We start from the raw sequence: 25,090 nt of genomic DNA on the forward strand, positions 1-25,090 counted from the left end.
GGAAGTAGGGTTGGGTAGTATGTGTGTGGGAGTGGGGTGGGGAAGTGCGGTGGGATAGTGTGTGGGGGAGTGGGGTGGAGGAGTGTGTGTGGGTGAGTGGGGTGGGATAGTGTGTGGGGGGAGTGGGGTGAGGGAGTGTGTGTGGGTGAGTGGGGTGGGATAGTGTGGGGGGGAGTGGGGTGAGGGAGTGTGTGTGGGTGAGTGGGGTGGGATAGTGTGGGGGGGAGTTCTTGCTCATGCAGGTGTCTGTGGAAACCAAAGACTCCTGTCAAGAAATCTTTGTCAGCTGTTTTCTGTACTAAGTTGTCACCCATAGTTGGCAGGTAAAAGGGAAGGGCCATGCATTACAAATGTAAGCTCTGCTCTCAGGGTGAGAGCCCCTCTAACCAGTGATGCTTATGGTGTTGTTTCTCCTAAGTTGATATTTGTCAGAAACATGGTAGTGTGAGATTTTATTCTGTATTAAAAGGCTCATGTTATCTCCTATGGGATATTCACAGGCAGGAGTCCAATTTTCACTCACCTTGTTACGAGCTTAAAAGGACTATGGACACTACGTGCCTTTGGACGCCAGCCTTACTTTGAAACTCTGTTCCACAAAACTCTAAATTTGCACACTGCCAACTGGTTTATGTATTTGTCAACCTTACGTTGGTTCCAAATGAGAATAGACATGATTTTTGTCCTCTTCTTCTGTGTCGTTACCTTCGTTTCCATTTTAACAACAGGTACTGTGAACTCATTGACGAATGTTAACAAAAGATTGCTGAGCATTTAAGTAACAATTTCTGTCAATAAAATGCCATATTTTTATATTAAAACTTTAGATGCTATAAAGTAGACTTGTGGGGCTTATCAACCAATACAAGTAATTTCTTTGCACTTCTGTTGTTTTGTTTCCAAATAATTTATTTGGTTTAAATGTTTATATGGTATTTTCCCTAGTTCCGCTGTTTAAAAAATGATGAGATACTGATTCAGATAGCATAAATGTGATTGACAGGAAAAGTCTTTTCATAGTAATGTTGGCAGGACTTCCGAATTAATAGGTTTCTTTATGAGAAAATTATCTCTGAATGGAGGAAGAGGAATGCGCAGGTGTGCCCATGCACACATGTGCACACGCACACTTCTCCTTTCACCCTTCCTGTCAATTTTCTTCTTTTAACAACTACGTTTTTTGGAAAATTCTTTGTCTTTTATGAATTTTGAATGAATAAAAATTACCACAGAAGTAAAATAATGTAGATAAAACTGCATTATTTTTCAAATACAAAGCTTCTGAAATTTAAGATTTTCAAGCAGTAAGAGACATGAAGTATATGATATAATGCATGTCACACTAAGAAAACAAAAATCTGTATAGATAAATGAGTACCTCTGTTTTAAGGTGTTGGATATCTGAGTCAAAATGCTATATGTTTTATATATAACATTTTATGTATAAAACATTGCATATTATTATATGTATGACAGAAGTTCAGAGTGAATGCCACACCAATGCCAGATTTACAACATTATTTTATTATAAGAACAGAATTGCTCAACCCCAAAAGAAGCACTTTTTAACATGTTCTCATATGGCTTCAGCGTGGGTGTCACACTTGGGTAGCTGGAGGGACAAGAACAGGTACTGGAGAGTCAGGCATAGGTATGCTTCTGAAGATTTCGAATGGATGCTGGCTTGTCTTCACTTCCTCCTGTGGACACTTGTTCTCTCTTGTCTTTCTCTCTCTCCCTCTCCCCTTCTTTCCTTTCTTTGACTACCTCTCCCTCAGTCCTTCTCTTCCCCTCCCTCAACCCCTCAGAATTAGTTGTCTTCAACAAATTTATAAGGATCACACCCCAGGAAGGCTTCTCCATTCTGCCTCCTGAATTAGCATTAGAGATTCTCTAATTATAAAGTCCTAAAGAGGACAGGAAGCCAGTTCCTTTTGGCTTTGGGCTCCCCTGCAAACACACAGTTGCTATGAGGATGGCCAGCTTCCCCATCCCTTGCTTTCTCCGTGCTTCACTGGGTAGTGAAACTATGAGAGGAGTGGAAATGGGCAGGCATGTCTGTGACTCTTCAGCAGTGCAGAAGAGTAACTTAAAGTGATTTCAGGGGGACAGAGTATTATTTTTATATAAGCTAAAGGGAATAAAATATGACTAAATTACATGAATTAAAACTCTTTAACAATTAATTCAAGCCAGTATATCACAGGCTTTATCAGAATAGGTAAGATTATGACTGAGTCTTGGCTTACCAAGGTCAGTAATCAAAACATTTAACTCTCAGACTTGTTTAGCACCTCCACTTGTATGAGAAGCATAGCCCAGGAACTCAGCCGTCTTAACCTACATTAACTTAACTGAGAGACACCAATCAACTTCTTTAATTCTCTTGTGTGCCACAGACACACAGCAATACCTCTCCATAGTACTAAGTGTGATCATTATTGCAAAACAGCATAGTCTTGTTCGTAATAAATTGCCAGTAACTATTGTATTGCTTGTTGTTGTAATCATTTATCTTATTTTTTTTTAGCCTTCAAAACAAGAAACAGATAGAGGCCCTGGGTGAACTTTTAACAATTTTCAATACATTATTTGATGCAAGGAAAGCAGTTATGGTAGATCTAAATTGGAGAAAATGTAGACATGAAAAATTTCAGAAATAATAGTATGGCTTATTCATCTCTGTGTTTAACCTTGTGGTAGTTATTTGGTGGTTGATTCAAGCACTATCAATTGGTACACGATAACCTGAATTAATAATTTATGAACATCTATCTTGGAAATTTTTATGGTCATAATTCTGAATTTTTGAAAATATTAATTAGTTGTCATTCCTAATCCTGAAAGAAATTTACTCTAAAATATGTTAGCACTGTCCTTTTCAAGCATGTTAGTCTTTTTTCTTTTTTTTTTTTTAATGTAATAGGCAAACTTCTTTCTTGATGAATGGCTGGCATTAGTTTTCTGACTGCCCAGTGACACACAGTCTGCTTTCTTCTGGGCACCTCTGATGAGCAGAAACTGACCCCTGCAAAGGTGCTGAGTCTGTCTACCCCTGCCTGTGCTATTTCAGAAGTATGCATCCCTCCTTTGGCTTTTTGTAGAGGAGCTTATTTGAACCCAGGCCCCCCTTTTATCTGGTGTTCAATCTAGTATTTTTTTTCATTGTTACATACAGAATAATAGTAGAAGAGATAAATGTGTTGTCTACCCAATTCCAGCATTACCTTCAGGAGCTAACCAGCATTTAAAAGTGCAACAATTTGTGAATACTCAGTCACTACTGATTTTAAAAAATAGTTGAAAGCTTATTCGATGAGGGCATTATTGTTCCTAGGAGCCACTAGCATCAGTATTAAATTGAAATTTGAATAAAATGACATGTGATTAAAGAGATATGAGTAAAGCAATTCACAGAAAAGATCACATGCACTTGTTCAACTCCCTTTCCACATCTAGGTGAAGGAGAAGGATCGACTGGTATTGTTTTAACTTTAGCTATGAATATCATGAGTACTTTACAGTGGGCTGTAAACACCAGCATTGACGTGGATAGCTTGGTAAGTTACTATCTTTAATTTTTTTAAAAGTTAAGGAAAAAACAAAGAGTAGGTAATATCTTAAGGTGTGTGTGTGTGTGTGTGTGTGTGTGCGTGTGTGTGCGTGTGTGTGCGTGCGTGCGCGCACATTACCTCGTTTAGGAAATAAAATGTCCAGATAAATTGAAAGACATTCTGTGTCATGCATTAAATGGTGACCTGATTTATCTTTCATCCTCATGTATTGTCACTGTGAACATTGTTGCACATGTCTTCTTGCTCAGAAGCTTTCCAAAGCAAATCCTAGGCGTGAAAGGAACTGCTGGGAATTTCCCTAACTTTACCAGCTGATGCCATGTTACTCCCTGGGCTGTTGTGCTATAGTGTATACTTCATCTAAGAGAGTATGTGAATGTTTCCATCAGAATTCGTATTCAGACAATTTTAATATTGCCAGTTTGAGGAGTGTAAAGTAACTACTAAAATGTCAGGATATCTTAATGCCTATTTCTTGTTGATCATTTGTTTTTTTTTGTTTTGTTTTTTGTTTTTTCTTTCTGTTATGTGCTTGTTCAAGTTGTTTGCTTACTTTTTAACTTACTTTTTAAATTTTGTTTCTCAGTTGATCTGTAGGTGTTTTTGAATCCGGGGTCAGTTGTAAGTTCTATACATCAAACTGTCCCATGAACTAGTGGCTTTACTCATGGTATCTCTCAAAGAAAGGAAACATTGAATTTGATAAAGATTAATTTATTAGTCTTTTCCTTTATGGCTTATGCACTTGGTTCCTGCTTAAGAAATTCTTCTCTATGTTAGGTTTTTACATTCAGCAACTTGACATTTTTCATAATATTTTTTAGACATGTGATCTCAGTTGTTGTTCCTTCCTAAGCGTTTATCATTGTTTCTCTCCTTTTCACTTGTCTGATGTTGTCTTGCATTTGTGTTCTTTGTGTGTCTGAAGACATGTATTGTCTTTATTGTGCCTTCTACCATAGAGAACCTGAAGTGATATTTATGTGCTAAAATGGTGTCAAGGACTCAACGCTGCAGCGGCCAGGGTGAGAAATGCAAGGAAGCTACACATTTCCCTATTTATATTCTAGTAAAAGATATATTTCTGTTAGACTTTAGAGTTGGCCTAAGAACTTAATCACAAATTTTTTTAAAAAAAATTTATTACATTTATTTATGTGGGTGAGGGATGTCCATGCCACCACATCAGTGTGGAGATCAAAGACAATTGACAGGGTCAGTTCCCTCTTTTCACCATGTGTCCTAGAAATCTACTCAAGTCATTAGGCTTAGCAGCAGGTGCCTTTCCCTGCTGAGCCATGTTTGCTAACCCTTCATTGGATTTTAGGCTTTTGAACTATACTCATTCATTTGCTGCTTCATTCTTGAAGGGTCTAGAGTTCCCAGTTAAAAGTCATCATATAACTTCTTTTGCTTATGTTTTCTAACCTATGTTCATGTGATTGTAAAATTTCTATAATCAATTTTTTTCAAAACAGAACATAACTATATTTCAAACAAAGTCCTTTAAATTCTCTTCTTATCCATGTGTATTCATAGTTAGCTGAGGTATCTTAATAATTCCTTAAAATATAGTATCCTTAGTTTTTAAGCTAGACACGTTCCTCGTGTCTTCTCCACACTTGTCCTTGATTGTATTTTTTGTTTTGAGAGCTCTTATAAAGACATCTGTATCTTTTGGAAGTAGCTGAAGAATATTAAATAAATGTTGTATTTCTGTTTACTTCCTTATATTCTTACAACGATGACTTTATAATTTAAAACCCTTGTGCACATTACCTATTTCTTTACTTTAAAACAATCTCTTTACCTTAGGTGCTCACAATTCTCTTTGTGACATTAATTTTTTGAAGTAATGACATACCAAATCTTTTGATCTTGTGATACAGTGTTGTCACCTACAGTGTTCACACTCAGGATATGTACAATTGAGCTATCAAACCAAATCACAGACATACAACTTACGATTTTTAGTAAGTTTATGATTTTGTGTTGGGCTTCTTTTATAACTCTGTGTCCACATGCCCCTAGATGTGGCCTGTGAACTGCAGTGTAAACCCCTGTTAGAAGCTTCAGCATAAGGTGTTAAACCTTTACTCATTAAATTTCCACCCCACACGTTTAATGCCCATGAGAGATACTCTAACGTACTTTATTTCTCCAGTGGGTATGCTGAACTTTGTACCTATTCATTGACATTGTATCTTTCATAGTATATGAAAGGACTTTTACAAGAACCTATTGTGTCTACGATATGGTTTATGAAAAATATCTATATATATTATATATATACATATATATGCAATATATTTGCATTTGATTTCATTTAAAATGTTTTGCTTTTTTGTTTGATAACAAAGAGTATATATATATATTTTTCCTTTCCCTGCCAAGCACTGCTGATGGGCCTTACTTGGTGTTTGTGGTCCCTGTCTGCCAATAACTCCCATCATGCTGCTCTCACCTATAATACTGCTAAAACTACCCAGTAGTGTTTTTGTTTTCACCTCTTACTTTGGGAATCAGAGAGTAAAAAGACAGAACAGTGTCCTCAGAGGTCATGTCCACCTGATGTAACCACTGAGGGTCTTATAACCCCAAGCAACTCAGTATAATGTTACTTTACTGTGTTCTTGACTTCATTTTGAGCGATCTGTGTTTAAAATGGATCAAACACAATGTTTTCATTGCCACACAACTCATTTTAAAACTACATGTAGAGCTACTCAGGAAAGAGTCTTCAGATTTGGAAAAATTACTTCAGTTACTCATCTGCCCCAGTTTAAACATGAATGCATAGTCATTTGGACTGTGAAGTTGTAAGAATGGCAGTGTGACTATGTTTTCATTCTCTGCAGTTACTTACCCAGCAGACCCCTAGCTTTCTTTAGTTTATCACAACACCACAACGGCTACCTAAAGTTATGTTGTATTTATGATTGTATGTCTGCAATACTGATATCCAGAACTATCAATCAACCCATCTGTTATATTTTCATAATAAATTCCTTATTTATTCCCAAAGATAGCTCTTTCCTTTATTCCTGTATCATTTTTGACATCTTAATAATTCCATACCTTAAACTCTCAGCCAATGACCTTGCTACATATCTCAGAGAAATAAATGACCAGGAATAATTCCCTCACTGCTCTCTACTTTCTCTTTCTTAATGCTGATATCACAATGCTAGATTATCTTTCAGTGGACATAACATATGACAGTATGAGTTCTTATACAGGCTTATAGACCCTCTAATTGTATGTACATACTCCTGTTCTGTCCTTGCTACTATATACAGTCCAATACTGTATAGTTCCCTGCCGTTTGTGAGCCTTGTCTAATCAGCAAATAGTCTCATTTGCTCCCCAGTTACCACCCTGCTTCTTTGACCTGTTTACAACAAAACTTCTCAAAAGATTGCCTTTCTCTGTTATATCTTTATTCTTTACACAGTTTATTTCGTTTTTATCACCTATTCGAGTAACAATAAACACCATATCATGCACAAAACCACTTATTTGTAACTTGGAATTGTTGAACAGTGTTTTCTGTGGATGAGTACTTATACTCCTTCATCTTCCTATCATCTCCTGTACCATCATCTCCTGTATATTTTTAAACATCGCCTGTATTATAGCTATCTTCTATCTGCATTCCCCTGGATTATAGCTATCTTCTATCTGCATTCTCCTGTATTATAGCTATCTTCTATCTGCATTCTCCTGTATTATAGCTATCTTCTATCTGCATTCTCCTGTATTATAGCTATCTTCTATCTGCATTCTCCTGTATTATAGCTATCTTCTATCTGCATTCTCCTGTATTATAGCTATCTTCTATCTGCATTCTCCTGTATTATAGCTATCTTCTATCTGCATTCTCCTGTATTATAGCTATCTTCTATCTGCATTCTCCTGTATTATAGCTATCTTCTATCTGCATTCTCCTGTATTATAGCTATCTTCTATCTGCATTCTCTCTAGCTATTGTTATCTAACCCCATGCTTCAAAAGCTGTCTCTTGATGAATCATAGATTCATATGTTTAGTGCACAGCTCTCTCTTGCCCTCTAAACATTTCCGACCATCTTGACATCATCATGCATCCATAAAACACATGGCTAGATTATTTTCTAGTAGATTTGACATGCTAGGGTATGAGTTCCTATACATCTCCCCCAAAAACAGACAGGATCTTAAGGGATCATTAAAATGAAAGAAAGGTTCTACTCCCTCTGCCTGGAAGCTAAATAAATAAGAGCTGGCAAGGATGTAAAAGGTAATGCTTTAAACTTAGCATTATTACACCATTTGGTGACTAAGGGATTGCTCACACATAATCTCTTAATTTGATAACTCATATCCTTCCAGAACTGTCTACCACAGTGGGAACAAAAAGTGAACAAACTTAATATGTGAATGTGACTGCCTTAGTTTTCTAAGAAGACCAGCAGATAAGCATCCTGTTTCCACTAAATGATTATCCTATTGAACTGAACTGTATGTGCCTCGTATAAGGAAGGACACCACCAGGTTAAGGACAATGAATTTAAAAGGCTTCCATTTAGATCCCCGTTAATGAAGTTCCAGAAAGTTCTTGCATTGTTGGTGCAATCTGAGAAGAGTTTTCTGTCAACACAAACTCCCTCTGTTTCTCCTTTGTCCTTTCATCACCTGTGTTTATTTTGGGTTCCACTGGAGATCAGGTGACTAATGGAGAATGAGCAACGTGAAATGTGGTGGGTGGAGAAAAAGGACATTTTTCTTCATGGTGCTGTTACAGAATGCTCTTGTATTGAAAGCAGTTTCTGTTATAAGGATCTGACAGAGGAATTAATTTATCCTTTGTCTTTTGCCTCCTTTTAATGGTAGCTTAATTGTGGTTTGTTGTTGTTCTTACAAGTCTTTGTGGTGTATTTTTCAAGGCATATACCCGTCCACCCACAGAGAGCCTTGTATTTCATTCTGGCCCAGACTTAAAAGTTGAGTGCCTTTAGGCAAGTCATTGTTCTCCATTTCCATAGCCTTATTTTCTTCTTCTGTGAAGTGAAATGGTTTGCTTAGGAATTTTTTCAGGTTTCTGGCAGCTCTGAAGTGCTCTCTCTTCTGAGCCCATTCACACAAAAAATGCCAACTCTTAGGTATATGTAGGCATTTTTCCAGATCTTACAAAAACCACACACCAACCCCATCCTAAATGCTGAAATCCATTAACTGTTACTTTGCAGTTATTGCAGTTGGTCTAAATGTGTTACTGCAGCCAACAAAGACAAAGGGAGCAATATTATCATATTCACAAGCCTTGAATTAGTATAAGAATCTTATGAGCTCCCTCAGGAATTGCTGGACTGTGCAAAAATGTGTCAAAAGTTTGGAAAATGGTTAGGGCTTTGTACCTGCCACTTTAACTTCCTGGTTTAAATTTTCTCATCTGTACAATGAAAGAATGGATTAGATCCTGGGCTTTCAGCCTGACTGAACATGAAAAATCTCTAGAATAAAGCTTCTTGAGGTTCACAAAGACTCACGAACTTAGTTATTCTGCTGGGGTCAAGGTGACAGGACCTGTAGTCTGTGTTTTGAAATGTGCCCAAGTGATTCTAATGTGTGTCTAGGCATTTGAATCACTGGATTAAGTGATTTTGAGGATTCATTTTTGCTTTGATTTTCTGAGTCATGTCACAAGGATAAGCAAACATTATCTGTTAGGAGTGAAATAGAAAATAGTTTGCCTTGTGAACTTATGGGATTGTGACAGCAACTCACCCTAACCTTTATAGGACAGAGCAGCCGTAGACGTGTGTGTGTGTGTGTTTTCTTTTATTTCTCTTTGATAATTTTTGTCTATTTTTATTTTACTTTGATTTTTGAGGGTGTTTGGTTTGAAACAGAGAGAAAGGAGAGAGAATATGAAGTTGTGTGGATAGGGTGGTAGGGAGGAGGATCTGGAAGGAATTACAGGGAAAATATGGTCAAAATGTATTGTATAAAAATATGTTATTTTCATAAAAACAAATCAAAATATCTTATCAAAATTACAGTATTTTTCCTAAGCATCTAGATTTTTAAATACTATAACTTCTCCAAAGTTTGTCAGTCAGAATTCTCCTTTGTATATAGTACAGATATTTATGTAAACATCATTGACACAGGACAAAAATGATTTGTTAATAGTTCTTCCATTTACTAGTAGTTATATCCTTAGACCAATGATCAGCAGAAATATGGCCAGTATGCCATATCCTACTCCATATGCTTATATATTGTCTTAGCCAGCTGCTCCTGTGCATGAGGCCTGCTCTGGAGTGTGGTAGATTTTAAGAAACCGATTTTTCTCCTTCCAATTGGCTATCAGTTGCAAATAGTTTCTTGGTTAAGAGTGAGACATTTGTGTTCACTTCTTCTCAGTGCCAGGATTTTTGTCTGGTTTGAACGTGTACAGGTCTTGTGTGTGCTGCCACAGTCTCTGAGTTTATATGTATGTCAGCTCAATTGTGTCTGGATGACACTGCTTCCTTAGAGTCATCCACCACCTCTGGCTCTTCCATCTTGCTAACTCCCGTTCTTATGCATCCCTCCGCTTTAAAGGGAGAGGATCTCTCCTTCTCTGCACATTGTTCAGTTGTGGATCTTTTTGTCAGTTTAATATCTACTGCCAGAAAAGATTTCTCTGATGAGGGCTGAGTGAGACACTAATCTGCAGGTACAGCAATATGGTACTAAGAGCTATTTTATTGATGTATTCTCTTAGATAAATAATAGCAGTAGACTTTCCTCTTGTGCCTGGCCTTTTAGTCTCAGGTTCTTGCCCACTCTAGCAGTATCAGGTATGGATTCTATCTCGTAGACTGGACTTTAACTCCAGTCAAAGTATGGTTGGTTAGTCCATTCCACCCCTGCCACTATTGCACCAGTATATCTTGCAGGCATGTCACTGTTGTAGTTGCAGTATTTTTAGCTAGATGATATGATTTTATTTTTGTGTGTATGGGTGTTTTCCCTGCATGTGTTCACCACATGCATGCCTGATGTCTATGGAGGCCAGTAGATGGTTGGCGTTAGATTTCCTGGAATCGGGTTACAGACAGTTGTTAGCTACTTTGTGGATGTTGAGAATCAAAATCAAGGAAGGTGCTCTGGAGGGGCAGCCAGTGCTCTTTATCACTCAGACATAACTCCATTCTCCTCAAAATTTTTCTAAATTCAATTATGGCATTTTTATTTAATATTGGCAAACATTTCAAGCATGGGAAGTAATATCCTTGTTGCCATGGCTTTGGAGTGTTTGGTCATTGAAACATAATTTTGTTGTCCTGGCTTCTAAACAGCTAAAGTAAATAGAGCAAATATTTATAGCACATATTTCTGGATTCCTAAAAAGACTATGATGACCTCTATAATTAGCAACAAAGATGAACAGGAAAATCTAGAGTCATTATCATGTTGACTGAAATGCTTCCCTTTTAAAGTAATACTGAGGGGATGCTATTGAATTACTTTTTGTTGTTGCATTTATCATTATTTCCTGATGCTTAGATTAGGACCTTTAGACATTATTGTAAAGATAATGACATTCAGTTTTATGAATCAACTCCTCCTCAAGATACTCAGTAGAAAGTTTTGGCTCCTAATGAAGTTAAGTAATGTATCAACAGTTAGAAGCACACAAAGTTCAAGCAAAATTCTCACTTCATCTTGGCTATATTCCAATTTTATAGAATCATATAGAATTTATGTCATATAAGTTTTTCTCTCCATAAATAAAGAATAGATTCAGTGTCTTAGCACCTGGCTCTCACGATATCTTTTACCTTCAGAGTATAAGAAAAAGGTGCTAATCCCTTGTCTAACTTCATTGTAATTTAACTATAGTCACAGAAAGACCTTTCCCTTCCTGGGCAGGGCTGCTCATACTCCTTCCCTCATAACCCTTCTATGTATAGGAAACAGCAGCTTAGACTGGGGAGTACGTCAGTGTACAGCTGTTATGATAATTGCCAACTCTGAGTTCCTTCCAACACTGTGATGCTATCTATGGTTCTTATGTAGCACATGGACATTCTTTTCAAAAGGATTATGTGAGTTTTAAAAGTTCCATGAAACAAAAAGGTGAGACTATAACTAGTCTGGTATATTGTACCTTCTATCTAATCCAATCAGCAATGTACATCCTCAAACTGAGAGGGTGAGGTATAAATTCCCAGGCTTCAAGATATACCCTGACATCCTCACAGCACTACCATTATCACTGAAGAGGAGAGAAAATGGTGGCTTCATTCATTAGAAACAGAGATTTAATGACTTCATGGTGTTAAACATGAGGTGATCTGAATATTCCTTTGAGCACAACAAGAAACACTGTGAACAGTTACTAAAACAGATTGAATGGGTTAATCACCAGACCAGGAGCTTCAGGTTTTCTCACTTGCCTAAACCTTTTCATAGGCCCTGGAGTTAGTCTGGTTTCTGTCACTATGCCCAATCCCTTATACAAACAGCACAGAAAGATGAAGATTTGGGGACAGTTTTTATTTGCCTCTTCTTTAGGCCTTTGGTGAGGCCGAGTATCTAGGCAAGAGGAATATATGGAAGAGAAGACTGCTTACCTCATGGAAGCCAGGAAGTTGTGGGTGGGGGTAGGGAATTAGGATGGGAGATATACCCTCAATGACAAACCCACAGGGTCCTACTTCTTCCGATTATGCTTTACCTCTCAGTATGTCTACCGTGTCCTCAAAACTTCATCATCTTGGGACCAAGACTAGCTTTGAGGGACATTTACAATCCAATTCATAACTACCAAGTGGGTTCAAGAGAGGCATAAGTTGGATCATCCTTCAGATAGTGAGAGGGTCATTAGCATGACTAGCATGGCAGGGCTACCTCTAGTTTTCTCAGTTTAAGACACTGCTACCTGGAAGTCCTGTTTCCGGAAAGGATGGGCGCCCTCACTTTTCGATTTAACATTAACAGCTATATATTTAATTTGATGTCTATAATTTGAATTCTTTTTCTTAAGAAAGATCTACAAAATTGCTCATGCTTTCCACAAACCCGAGTTCCATTTTTATAGAGGATATGAGTGTTTGACAATGAAATCAAGTATACAATAAATATGGCTTCAGGTTTGCTATAGATTAAGTTCTTTGCTATATTGCTGAGTGGAGGAAAGAGATCTAGCCAGGTTCCAACCAGAGTTCAGCTCCTTTTGGACTTTCTGTCTCTGATTCACTAATGTTCCTATCTTGTCTAGAAGAATTGTCTCAGAGACTTTGTCCTGTTGTTCTGTCATCTCTACTCTGCTGAACTTTTTTGGTTTCTTCCAGTCTACTTAGGATACTGAAGTTTGGTTATAAGACAGGACACCTGTTTAGGGTAATGCCATAGTGTTTCAGGATTCCAAGTTGTCCTTATTGTGGGCCACCTCTTTTTGCTTCATATTGTGGGGTTAGAAGGCTGTTTTCCAGCCATCCTAAGTTCATCTTTGCCACATCTTTGTTAAAACACTGTCTTCAGTGTTTAAGGCTGGCTATTTTCATTTTATAAGATTTGAAGTCATGCTTTCTTGCCTAGACTGACTCCAGAGCCTAACTCAAATGATCAGTTTCTTGGAAGCTATGAATGCTTACAGTATTATGTCTTACTTGGGCATTGGCCTTTGAAATCTTAAAAGCCAGTGTTCATATGATTGAAAATGTCAAACTGTCACTATGTCTTGACTTTGAAAAGCCAGTTTTTGCAACTTGAAAAACTGTCATTGAATTCTCTCCTTTTGTTCTGATGTGACTTCTTCTCCTTTTAGAGGCAGTCAACATGCTAACAATCCAGTGGTTCAAGGAACTGGTTAGTGACTAACCTATTCCACAACAGCATTCCAGTAGTTATAAAATAAACAGTGCTGAAGGGCCTACACTTGCTACTTTGTTTGACTTTTGAGAAATCTTCTCAGATACATTATGGAGACCTCCCACTGTTAAGAAATAAAATGTTTTTGGTTAGGGAATAGTGACTTGGGGGTAATTTTAAGTATCTAAACTTAGAAACAAGCTTCATACTTTCACTTTTAACACGTGATAAATATGTCCCATTTAATATTTAATGTTTGATGCCCTAGATTTGTCCTTCATGGTACATGTCACTGATGGCGAGTGTAAGTTACAGTACTTATACCAAAGAAATGTATATTACCTTTCAAAACTACCAGAATTTAGGTGTTTGTTTATTTGTATGTATTTTCTCATTCATGTCTTCATTCAAATAGTACCAAATACTGTCATTCAAATAGCTAGTATCTATTGCATGTCAGTGTGTTTCGAAAGTATGGAGTAAAATGTAATTATAATTATATAGAGCAGACTTTTTGTTTAAAAAATGACTACCCTCAAATGTATCCAAATTTATTTCTCTGTGCATTAAATATACACTTTATCTGATATTGTAGGGAAGGATTTATAAATCATATTGTTGTATTAACTTTTCCTGAGGAACTGTGAACAATCATCTTTTCACCCCCAACCAGATACTGAGGACAGATAAAACTAAGAATTTCATCAAAAAAAAGTGAACCATGAGTTTACAGTAAGCATGGATGACAGGTTATTTAACCATTGATGAATGTAAAACATTTTCATTACTACAAATTTCAACTCCATCATGGATTATGACCTCATGGAAGCTGCCCTAACAAATTCTCTTATCTTCTCATTTCCTTTCTTCCTATACACTCTAGGGTCTCCCAAGATCACTTACAGCTGAAAAGGGAGGGTGTTTTGATTAGGGTTTATATGGTATGAAGAGACACCATGACCACAGCAACTCTTATAAAGGAAAACATTTAATTAGGGTGGCTTACAGTTCCAGAGGTTTAGTCCATTGTAATCATGGCAAGAAATGGTAGTGTGCAGACATACATGGTGCTGAGAAGGAACTGAGAGTTCTACATCTTGATCCACATGTAACAGGAAGTGGACTGAACTAGGCATAACTTGAGCATATGAGACTTCAAAGCCTGCCCCCATGGTGACACACTTCTTCCAACAAGGCCACACCAACTTTAACAAGGCCACACCTCTTAGTAGTGCCACTCCCTATGAGCTTCTGGGGACCAATTACATTCAAACTGTCTTGGAGGTAAAACAAGAGGAATTGATGGTTAGAATCCAAGGAGAGGGTCTGAGACTCTCCTCTCCTTCCTTTTAGAAGGTATCAAAAGCTATATCTTTATTACCATAGACCTAGCTATTAGTATATATTATTCTGCTTATTTTACCACATGGAGGCCAGACATAAGGGTATCTCTACTCTAAGGGGATGGAATAATTATGTTATAGCAGGAAGAATAAGCCACACTATAAACATAGATGCATATTTACTTGAAAATGTAACCTTTATATATAGCCACATTTTGCTAATGATGGAAATTTATTTTTAGGTAAATTATTAACAGTATAAATTTTTAACTTCTTATCTGTATAATGACTTATATTTGAGCATTGTGAACTCATTAAAAGTTGACTAAGCATCAGAAGATTACTCAGAACGGGGTTGACATATAGAATTTGGGTAGAGTAAGAGAACTCTCTGCAGTGTCTGAGAAGTGTTCTACATCTTATTACAGCATACTGAGTGTACAGTATTGAACAGTACTGTCCTAATGAGGAAATACTTCTCTTTGACATCATCTATGCCCTTGAGAATATTTTGGTTATTTGTGTGTGAACTGTGTAACTAAGATTTAAGCAATCACAAAAATAAACAGGTCTCTACAGAACCCATTATATGTCTTAGTTGATCCTTTGGTTAAGCTTTTAATTATATCTAATTATTTCCTGTTACTTCACTGAAAATCCTGACAAATAATCAAGTGACTGGTAGCTACCATCATAATCTACAAGCTATTTTTTTAGGCCACATCAAACTAATTATGGCACTGTCTACAGTTCTCAAGCAAACAAAAATACTGTTGTTTTCATTTCAGATGCGATCTGTGAGCAGAGTCTTTAAGTTTATTGATATACCAAAAGAAGAAAGTGGGTGTACCAAGATAATGAAAGGACTACCTCATGAAGACCCCTCCAAGGTTTTAGTTATTGAGAATGAACATGTGAAGAAAACTGATATCTGGCCCTCTGGGGGCGAAATGATTGTCAAAGACCTCGCTGTGAAATATCGGGATGATGGGAATCCCATATTAGAGAACGTTTCTTTTTCAATAAGCCCTGGCCAGAGGGTGAGATTTCAACATTACTTGCTTTTTTAGTGAGTTTCAATATGTTTAGTAAGTCCCAGAAGCCATTGCAATGTTAGTAAAACCCATTACTAACATAATTATAGAGTCAGTATGCTATATACATAGTTGAAGGTGTTACTGTGGGACTGACTTCATTATGTTTCACATGAAATTTAAATTGCAGAGTCCTGGATCTATTCAATAGGTCTATTATAAATGTGACTATGCTTGCATATGACTGTTCTTGCAAGATATGTAATTATTCAGATTTTTCCTTCTGTCGATGCCATTAAACACAGCTTGTGCCAGAAATACAAGCATAGCTATAAATAGTAGCAACAAATAGATTGACCAGCACAGTGTGACTTTATTCTTGCCTTCATTAACTTAGATGAAACTTTAAACAACTTGCTTGTGGACAATGTCTAGGTGTGCCCTAGTTCTTTGGGCCAGCCTGTTAGCCTCTGATTTTCAAGTGATTCATTAGAGCCTGCTCAGCTAGGGTGGCCGGCACATGCACAGTTGTACTTACAGCTCCTTCCTGCTTTTTGTTCCCTACTCTTGCTCTTCAGCCCTATTTTTAGTTTCGATCCTTTCCTTTCTTTTGTTCTGAGTATTTTATGATTCCAGGTCTTTCTCTTTTCTTATCATGGTAATTCTACTTTTGTGAATTTTCAGTTTTCTCTATAGTTAACAGTTTACAATAAATCTGGGTACATTTAAAAATAAAAGCGTTACAGAATAAGTAGCATCAGTACCTTACCATCTCAATTTCTCCCTCCTTTGTTTTACATTCTCTCTATGCTTCATTTTATTATTTACATATTGTAAGTGAGCAAATACATGTTAACATTTTTAATGACCTTTTCATTTATATCCATTAAGAATAAGAATATAAGAGTTCTCATTTTGCTGCTGCCTCATTTAATTTCTAGAGTGCTTGCTTTATTCATTTAGGTCCAAGTTTTCATTTTTTTGTAGATCTGAGCTGAATCTTTCCTTTTCTCTGAAGAACTTCTCTTAGCATATCTTTCAAGATAAGTCTGTTGAGGCACATAGTCCGTTTGTAGCTTCTTACCTCGCCTTTACTTTTGAAAGACAGCTTCACAAACCATACAATCCCACTTTGGTGGGTTTTGTTTTGCTTCTATTACTCTATTCTTTTTCTGATGTTATGTTGTCCATAAAGTTCTAACTAATTCTTACCTAATTTTTTATAAGTAATGAATTTTTTTTCCTCTGGGCTTTATTCAGGATGTTTTCTTTCATAATTTTTGTTTCAAGATGATTGCTGTGGTATGGTTCTTTTATTTTAAGCGAATTCTGCATGTTTCCTCTGTATGTGTGTTGAGTGTATGACACTAATTTTCAGGGGGTGAATCTTGGTAGCTATTGTTTGAAGTAGTCCCCTCAACCCTTTATTTCTAGCCTCTTTTTCTCCTCTTTTGCCTTTGGTTTTGTATTTACATTGTATACATGTTACATTTTTTTTTCTAGCTGTGTCCTGTTTCTTGGCTACCCTGTTATTTTTTTCCTGAGGCATTTTTGAGGTTGACATATCCTCAAGCTCAGGGGTTCTTCCTCAGACATGTCTAAACTACTGATGAGCTTGTCCAGGCATTCTCATTGTTGGGGTAAATTATTTTGTTGTAGTTTTAGAATTCTTTTGATCCTGTCTTAGAATGACCCCTTTGTGCTTACCAATTATCTGTTTCTATATGCAAACATTCCATTATTAAACCCTTATCACATTAATTATTGTTGGTTTACATTCCCAGTCTATTACTTACAGAGTCTTTGTCACATCTGACTTTCTCCTATCCTAAATTGCTTATTATTTACTTTTTTCTTTTTTAGCTGGTTTAGTAATTGTTTTCTTGCAAGATAACATATATGATGTGCTTGGGAAACGGGACTGTAATAATAGGCAGTCTGAGACTGGGTGTAGAGTTCTGTAGCCCTGTGATTAAGTCTTAGTAAGTTAGAGAAGTTATGCCTTCAGCTATAAATTCATAAGTGCCACCAACTTGTTCACCCCTTTAGACAGTACAGACTTGTTAGAGTGGCACTAAATATTTCTCTTTCCTAAAGACAGGCTGGGTTCTGGGAAAAATTTCCAGTAAGTATACATGATAAAATAAGTGTCACTCATGAGCAGGTCTGAAGTGGGAGACAATGTTCTGGCCTGTCTCAGAATGGTCACTCTCTACTGTGGTTGCTTAAAACCTAAGGGAACTTCCTCTAGTCTTCCAGAGATGTCACTTGAGGGTGCTGGAGATTGTTTCCCTCTCCATAACCCTCAAAGAGCCTGGGCCATTTTTCAGTAGACTCCTGGTACTAGCTCCCTCAAGGTTTCTGCTTGCTGGTTTCTGCCTGGTAAGTAGTGACTGCATCTCCTTGTCTTTTTCCCCAGTTCTAGGGCCACAGTCCTTTCCTCTGTGGCGCTACCCCTCTGACAGAAAATTTGTTGCTCAGTCTTTTTACTTAAGATGAACTGACTTGCCCAGCAGTTGTGGCATGCAGCCTTTAATCACAGCACTCGGTAGGCAGAGGCAGGTGGATCTTTGTGAGTTCAAGGCCAGCCTGGTCTACAAAGTGAGTTCCAAGACAGTAAAAGCTGTTACACAGAGAAACGTTGTCTTGAAAAACCAAAAAATAAAAAAGAAGTGATTTATTTCCAAGCTCCACATGAATATGAATGAATGAATGACTTAGTCTAACTAGTAGGTCAGATTCTTTCTTAGAACAGTTATCTCCAGAAGGCCAATTCCACAACCTTGCCTTTACATTATAATGAAGTGCTTCAAACATATTTCTCATTTGCTGAATTGAATTAAGGAATAAATTCAAATATATTTGAATTTTTTTGATATTGAATAACATTTTAGGCAATTTATTATTTAAAAGGCAGTTGAAAATTCAGAGTTTAAATATTAATCCTTTAATTTTTAATGAATTTAGTATTCTTAGATGTGTGAAAAATTAATATTTTGTGTAGAAAACTATTCAATCTTTGTATTTAAGCACTTTGTTTATTAAAGTTATTTCAGGAGAAAATTTTCTGTTTTATTGTTTCCTAATCAAATATCTCACAAAATTTATTTTTTGTTGTTTCATTTCCAATGCATGAAGAATATAACAACTACCGCAGTTTATTTCTCCCAAATCCATTTTGAGACTTGGTACATAGGTTAGTTGGTAGACTGCTTACCCCTTAACCTAACACCCTGCCTTCAGTCCCCAACAACACACATACAAACACAGAAATCTTTTCCCCTTTTTAATCTCAAACTTAAAAGCATTTGATTTTTTTTCAATCTAAAATTTTTGTAGCCAGATCACTTTTCTGAAGTGGATTCAAAAATCAGACCTCTCTCTCTCTCTCTCTCTCTCTCTCTCTCTCTCCCCTACAGTATTTCAAATGGGCCCCTACTTTTCCACAAAATAAAGACAGAGATTTTAATTGGGAGTTAAATCTATCTTGATAAATCTATACTTACCAAATTCTTCAGCTAACACATTGCATATATCATAGTACCGGATAGTCCTATAATTAGATATTTAATCATTCTTTTTTGGATTGTTTGTTTGTTTGTTTGAGACAGGATTTCTCTGTAGTTTTGGAGCCTGTCTTGGAACTAGCTCTTTTAGACCAGCCTGGCCTCGAACTCACAGAGATCCGCCAGCCTCTGCCTCCCCACTGTTGGGATTAAAGGCGTGTGCCACCACTGCCAGGCCAATATTTAATCGTTCTTAAAGGTCTATTCCTTTAGGTTCTATTTTAGTGACTTTAGCTGCTATCTCCATTTGTAATATATTCAAAATACTATGTGCAAAAAATGGTTCTTTAGAATATCAGTGTCCTGATCAAATCAACACACCTAAATATATGTTTGATTTTTTAAAGACGTACCTCATTCTGTCTTAATAAAATCTGGAGTGAGGCTGCTGAATCATTTAATAATTTGAGTAGCCCATGTGTCTTACTGATACTAAACATGTTTCAGTTATAATCATTCCATGAATCCACATTTCATTTGACTGTCTGTCTTGGTTTTTGTAGACCACACGGAAATGCGATAACTCCAGTGCATTTCCCTCTACTGCCTGCTGAAGTGCAGGGCATGCAGGGCAGGTGCTCACAACACAGTGCAGCTCCTGCTTGCACTCAGCTCAGCACTGCTTAGCTCTCTACATCATAGTTTGATTTATCTTGATCCAGAATTTCCACAGATGAGGTGCATTGACGTTACTAAAAAGCATGGACTTAAACTTAGAATATGTCTTAAGAGCTTATTTGCAGGAAGTACTCTTTCAAATAAGAAGGTAATTGTTATGTGACTATTATTCAACAAGACGACTTTGTTAGGGTACAAACCAATTAGGCTCCTTGCTGTTGAAAAACTGGTCAGACATAATACATGTCAGCACTTTGATGTGAGGAAGCCAGAGAAATAGCTGGAGGGTTTAAAGCCAAAGAAAATATTTATTGATTGCCTCTCAGCCCAGTATTATCCCAACATAAGAACTGAGTTCTCTGAATATTTCAGTACTTCCTTCTGGAAGAAATGCAGCATGGTCATTTACCCTACACGGAATTTGTACTTAAGGCTCTTTCTACCAAATATCCTTTCTTTCTATGACCTTAGATATCACCTTTATCTGTTTGTTCTCCTATACATCACCTGCACTGATATATTCTGATTTCTTATCTAATGCTCCACTGCAGTGTTGAAAAAAAATATGACATATGGTGAATACACACATGTTCAACATGGACTAGTGCAGAAATGGGAATGTACACATAGAATTCCTTAAGGTTTTAAAATTAAGATTTGATATAGTAGTTGAACAAAGTTAAATAAGTCTAATACTCATTTGTGATAACAAATAAATAGATATGCTCACTCACTGGCTCATCTATCTGACTTTCAGTTAATCCTAGTATTTAGTTAGCAGCTTTTGTAAGCCAAGTGCACATTGGTCCATTATTCATCCGTTCTTCCAGCCATCCACTTCCCCATCCTTTCATCCTCCAATCCCTCATCCCTCAGTCAGTCCTAGTGACTACCCATTGAGGACCTTGTGTAAGCCCACATTATCCTAGAGGGAGAAACACAAAAACAGGTAAACTATGCAACATTTGTTGTTTATATAAGAAATAGAGAAAATAATTACTAACTTCTGCATAATATTTGCTTGATCCCAAGAAAAAAAAAATCATGAAAACTTGTAGACCTTGTAGAGTCACTCGTTCCATTGCTTAGAAAGGCATTATTATTGCCATTATTCTTTACTACCTGAACATAAGGAAGGCCTACATTATTACCAAGTTAATAATAATACCCAGTAAGTTACTCTTGTTATTTTCATTTATTGTACCCCATGTCATGGTTTGGGTTTATAAGTTATTACCAGCCTATGACGAAATCAGTATAGAATCTGCAAATATTTAGAAATTCATTTCATAATATATTTTAAATACTAATTTGCAGTGAATTCATGTAAAGAGCACCTTCCTAAATGATACTTTCTCTCCAAAGAGGTCAAATGATAAGAAATCAAGGGGCGATGTGAACAGGATAAAAAACATCTTAAGTGCTGCAGAGATCCAGCAGTTTTTTTTTGTTTTTTGTTTTTGTTTTTGTTTTTTTTTTTTTTTTTTTGGTGGTTGGTTAATGATCTCAGGGAACCAACCCTATATCAGAAATCAGAACAAAGTGTGTGAGCCTTGAGGGCTGCCTAGACTGCTGATCTCCTTGTGTAATTGGAGGCACCCTTGATCCAATGCTGTACTCTTGTAGCCTTGGCCTTTGGATAGAGAGAGCAGTTTCTTTAATAATAATTCCTTTTTTGCTTATTTAAGTTCCCTTCTTGCCAGTGGGTCATATATTAGCCCTTGATTTGAATATTGCCAAAGAGCTAAACAATAGTGAAACCTCAGATCAACCTGCATTTTATAAAATATATACTTTCCTGAAAATATTCTTATTTTATCATCAGGCCTGAACTTGACATTGTTTAATTTCTTAGGGTCAGAGTCTTTCTTCACCTTCTCAACTTGGTCCCAAACCCAGGACCCTTATACATGCTAGACAAGTACGGCTCCACTAATGAGCACACTCCCTAGTCGTCTAGGGGCAATAACTAAATGTTAGGCATATTTGGGGTCAGTTCTCAAGTTTGTGTCATGTCCAACAACCCATCAAGCTGTAGGCCCATGATTTTAGCTCGTGCCCATTTGTATAGCTGATACACATCAAGAAATGTTACCTTCACCTTTCCTTAATTTAAACAAGGTTCTTTCCACATTTTCCTTATTAGTGGTCACTGAAGCCAGCATCAGGAATAGGATCCCTTATGATCAGTTTCTGATTTCTGTTCCAGATTATTCCTCCCTATATTCCTAATGATGAGAATTGAGAGTATGTAAAAGTTTTAGATGAATAGGCCACAGGAGAAACAATCCTACTGGTTTTAATTGAAGAGCATTACTGAGTGGAATATGGAGTGTGCTCTCCTTGTCTCAGGAGTAATCCGTCACTTTTGCATTTTAGGTGGGCCTCTTAGGAAGAACTGGCTCAGGTAAAAGTACTCTGTTGTCAGCATTTTTACGCTTGTTGAACATTAAAGGCGATATACAGATTGATGGTGTCTCGTGGAACTCTGTGACCTTACAAGAATGGAGGAAAGCTTTTGGAGTAATAACACAGGTGAGCACAAAAATACGTAAAATAAAAACAGTAAAAATTGACATTTTTATCATTCTTTTACATAACTAAGAAATTCTTATTACTCTGAAAAATATATTTGGTGGGTTCTGCTATCTCTCCTGCAGTGCAAGAAAAAAAGTGCACCATGAGGCATACAAACAGCTCTCAAAATTTGGAACTCTGTGTGAAGTGTATTTTTTTAAATGTTTTGATAGGTTTTTTGTTTGTTTGTTTTTCTGAAGCACAGTCTATACTGCGGTCTGGGGCATTGTTTTGTGATGGTTTTATAGTCCTGCTTCAGTGTTCAAAGTTCCCAGTGAGTGATAGCCGCCCATGGGTAAATGCTTTGCAAGATATGAAAGATGCTTCTGAAATCATGAGCTCTTTGAGGCGTGACAGAGTGCAATTGGATAGCAAAAGTACAGTGGTTGTTCTTTGGAGATGAATAGGAAGAACTATGTCAGATTAATCTATAGCTTGTAAATGTCAGAGTTTGGTTTGGGTCATACAGGATCTCTAATCTCACTGTTGAGTGCCATTCTGTGTGTGTTACTGCACAAGCTGATGTTTTGTGTAGAAGAGAAACAACTACAGTTGCAGTCACATGACCCAAATGCAACCCAAGAGATATTTTTACTGAGACTAAAGGCAGAAGACATTTGCAGTGTTTCTGATGCTGTTTGCCCTTTTTCTCCAATACTTTTCCTCCTTTTGTTCTACTAAGCATGGAACCCAGCACCTCTGCACTTTTAACAAAACGAACATGCCAGAAGCATCACCCAGAGACCAACTACAAATCTAGACCAAGAAAATGCTTATATTCTTGATAAAAGATCTTCATAGAACATTTGCCTCTTTCAAGTGGTGAGGCACTAAATATTGTGGCTGCCAAACTGATGCTTTAAATTCATGTGTGTAGTTTGCCATTTTCCAGAAGCTCCATCCTGAATGGAGTTGTGGGAATATAATTTTTAAAAACAAAGGAGATTGTCAGGTGGTCTAAAGATAAAGAGCTATTGGAAAGACCAGTTTGCTAAGGTGATAGAATTAGGCGAGTAAAAATGCCAAGCACAGTGGAAGCAAGCGTTGTGTCAAAGAAGCACTGCCATTGAGTTCCCTGATTTTAACTAATACAGTGAAATCTTTGCCTTGTTGTTCTTGTTCACACAGGTATACCCACTAGAAAAGCCAGGCTCTGAAAGGTCACTCCTCTCGTCCTTCATGCAATAGAAGGGCTTTGCACTCCTTGCTAGTTCTCCTTAGGAACTTACATAGACAGGACCCAGAGTACAACAGTATGGGCCAGAGTTAGAAAAATCTGTCTTGCCTTTCTGCTTAAGTCAGTTTTCAAACTTGCCTCTATTCATTTCTACTCTTTTATGGCATCAAGATACATAAAATAAATGAAAAAAATGTGTCCAGAAATGCTGATGAGGACCATATAACTTCTTTGCTTGGTGTCTTGTAGTGTGGAGCTGTGGGCCGGCTTCCTGCCGCCCGGCTCCCAGCCACCCACTAGCTTTATCCGAAATAATTACATGGAAACTGTATTCTTTTAAACACTGCCTGGCCCATTATTTTCAGCCTCTTTCTCACATCTTGACTAACCCATATCTAATAATCTTTGTAACACCATGAGTGGTGTCTTACCAGGGAAGATTCAGCATGTCTGACCTGGTGGCTTGCTCCATCGCATCTGGCTCCCTGAGCAGAGGCATGGCAGTCTGTCTAACTTAGGAGAGGTGTAGCATCTGACTGAGCCATCTACCTCACTTCCTTCTTCCTGTTCTGTCTACTCCGCCCACCTAAGGGCTGGCCAATCAAATGGGCCAGGCAGTTTCTTTATTAGCCAATGGTAATCCTCCATCATTTCCCCTTTTTCTGTTTAAAAAAAAAGAAAGGCTTTAACTTTAACATAGTAAAATTACATATAACAAAACAGTTATCAAGTAAGAATTACAGTTACAGTATTTATATCTACCTTATCTTTTATCATAACTAAGGAAAACTATAACTATCTATCCATTCTTCAACTCCATCAAAGACTCCAGAAGGATATAATATTACCTAAGTAAACAAGAAATAAGCAACTTCCAAACTCTAGAAATGACAGAGACATCTCGCTGCCTGGACAGTCACCCAAAGTTCTTTTGTACTGTTGGGGCATCCATCCTCGGCCTACAGGCCCATAGTTTCCAGGAGACATTTCCATGATGCAGGAAATTTCAAAGGCAGTTCAGTCAGTATCTGCTGTGTCCTGCAGAATGTCTCACAGACTCTTTCATGAATCAGGAACCCCAAAGAATCATCTCACATTTAGGCAAGTTCAGCAGTCCTCTTTCTGTGGGTTCTTTGTGTCCAGCTTATGCCAATAGTCCAGGCAAGAGCAGTTTCTTGCCCAAGTGGCTATCAAACTCCATAAGGATCCTCTTCGATGCCCATCTTCCTCTTGAAGTAGATTGGTGCTGCCAGGAGCTGACGTGTCTCATTGTCATGAAAAGCCCTAAGTTATTAAAACATCTAAAATGCGATATTCTGTAGTCTTTGAAAGATATGAAGAATGCCTATTTAAC

The 25,090-nt window shown here is 37.2% G+C and overlaps 1 protein-coding gene across 1 annotated transcript in view; it reads left to right on the top strand.

Moving 5' to 3' along the window:
- Nucleotides 1–25,090, top strand: part of Cftr (CF transmembrane conductance regulator) — a 147,096-nt gene that overhangs the window by 102,320 nt on the left and 19,686 nt on the right. The window contains exons 20-23 of the mRNA XM_038319519.2: nucleotides 501–728; nucleotides 3,460–3,560; nucleotides 15,553–15,804; nucleotides 22,362–22,517. Coding sequence (XP_038175447.1) covers nucleotides 501–728; nucleotides 3,460–3,560; nucleotides 15,553–15,804; nucleotides 22,362–22,517 — 737 coding nt within the window. The remainder of the gene's footprint in view (nucleotides 1–500; nucleotides 729–3,459; nucleotides 3,561–15,552; nucleotides 15,805–22,361; nucleotides 22,518–25,090) is intronic.

The sequence above is a fragment of the Arvicola amphibius genome, chromosome 2 (genome assembly GCF_903992535.2).
Source record: "Arvicola amphibius chromosome 2, mArvAmp1.2, whole genome shotgun sequence".
NCBI classification, from domain to species: Eukaryota; Metazoa; Chordata; class Mammalia; order Rodentia; family Cricetidae; genus Arvicola; species Arvicola amphibius.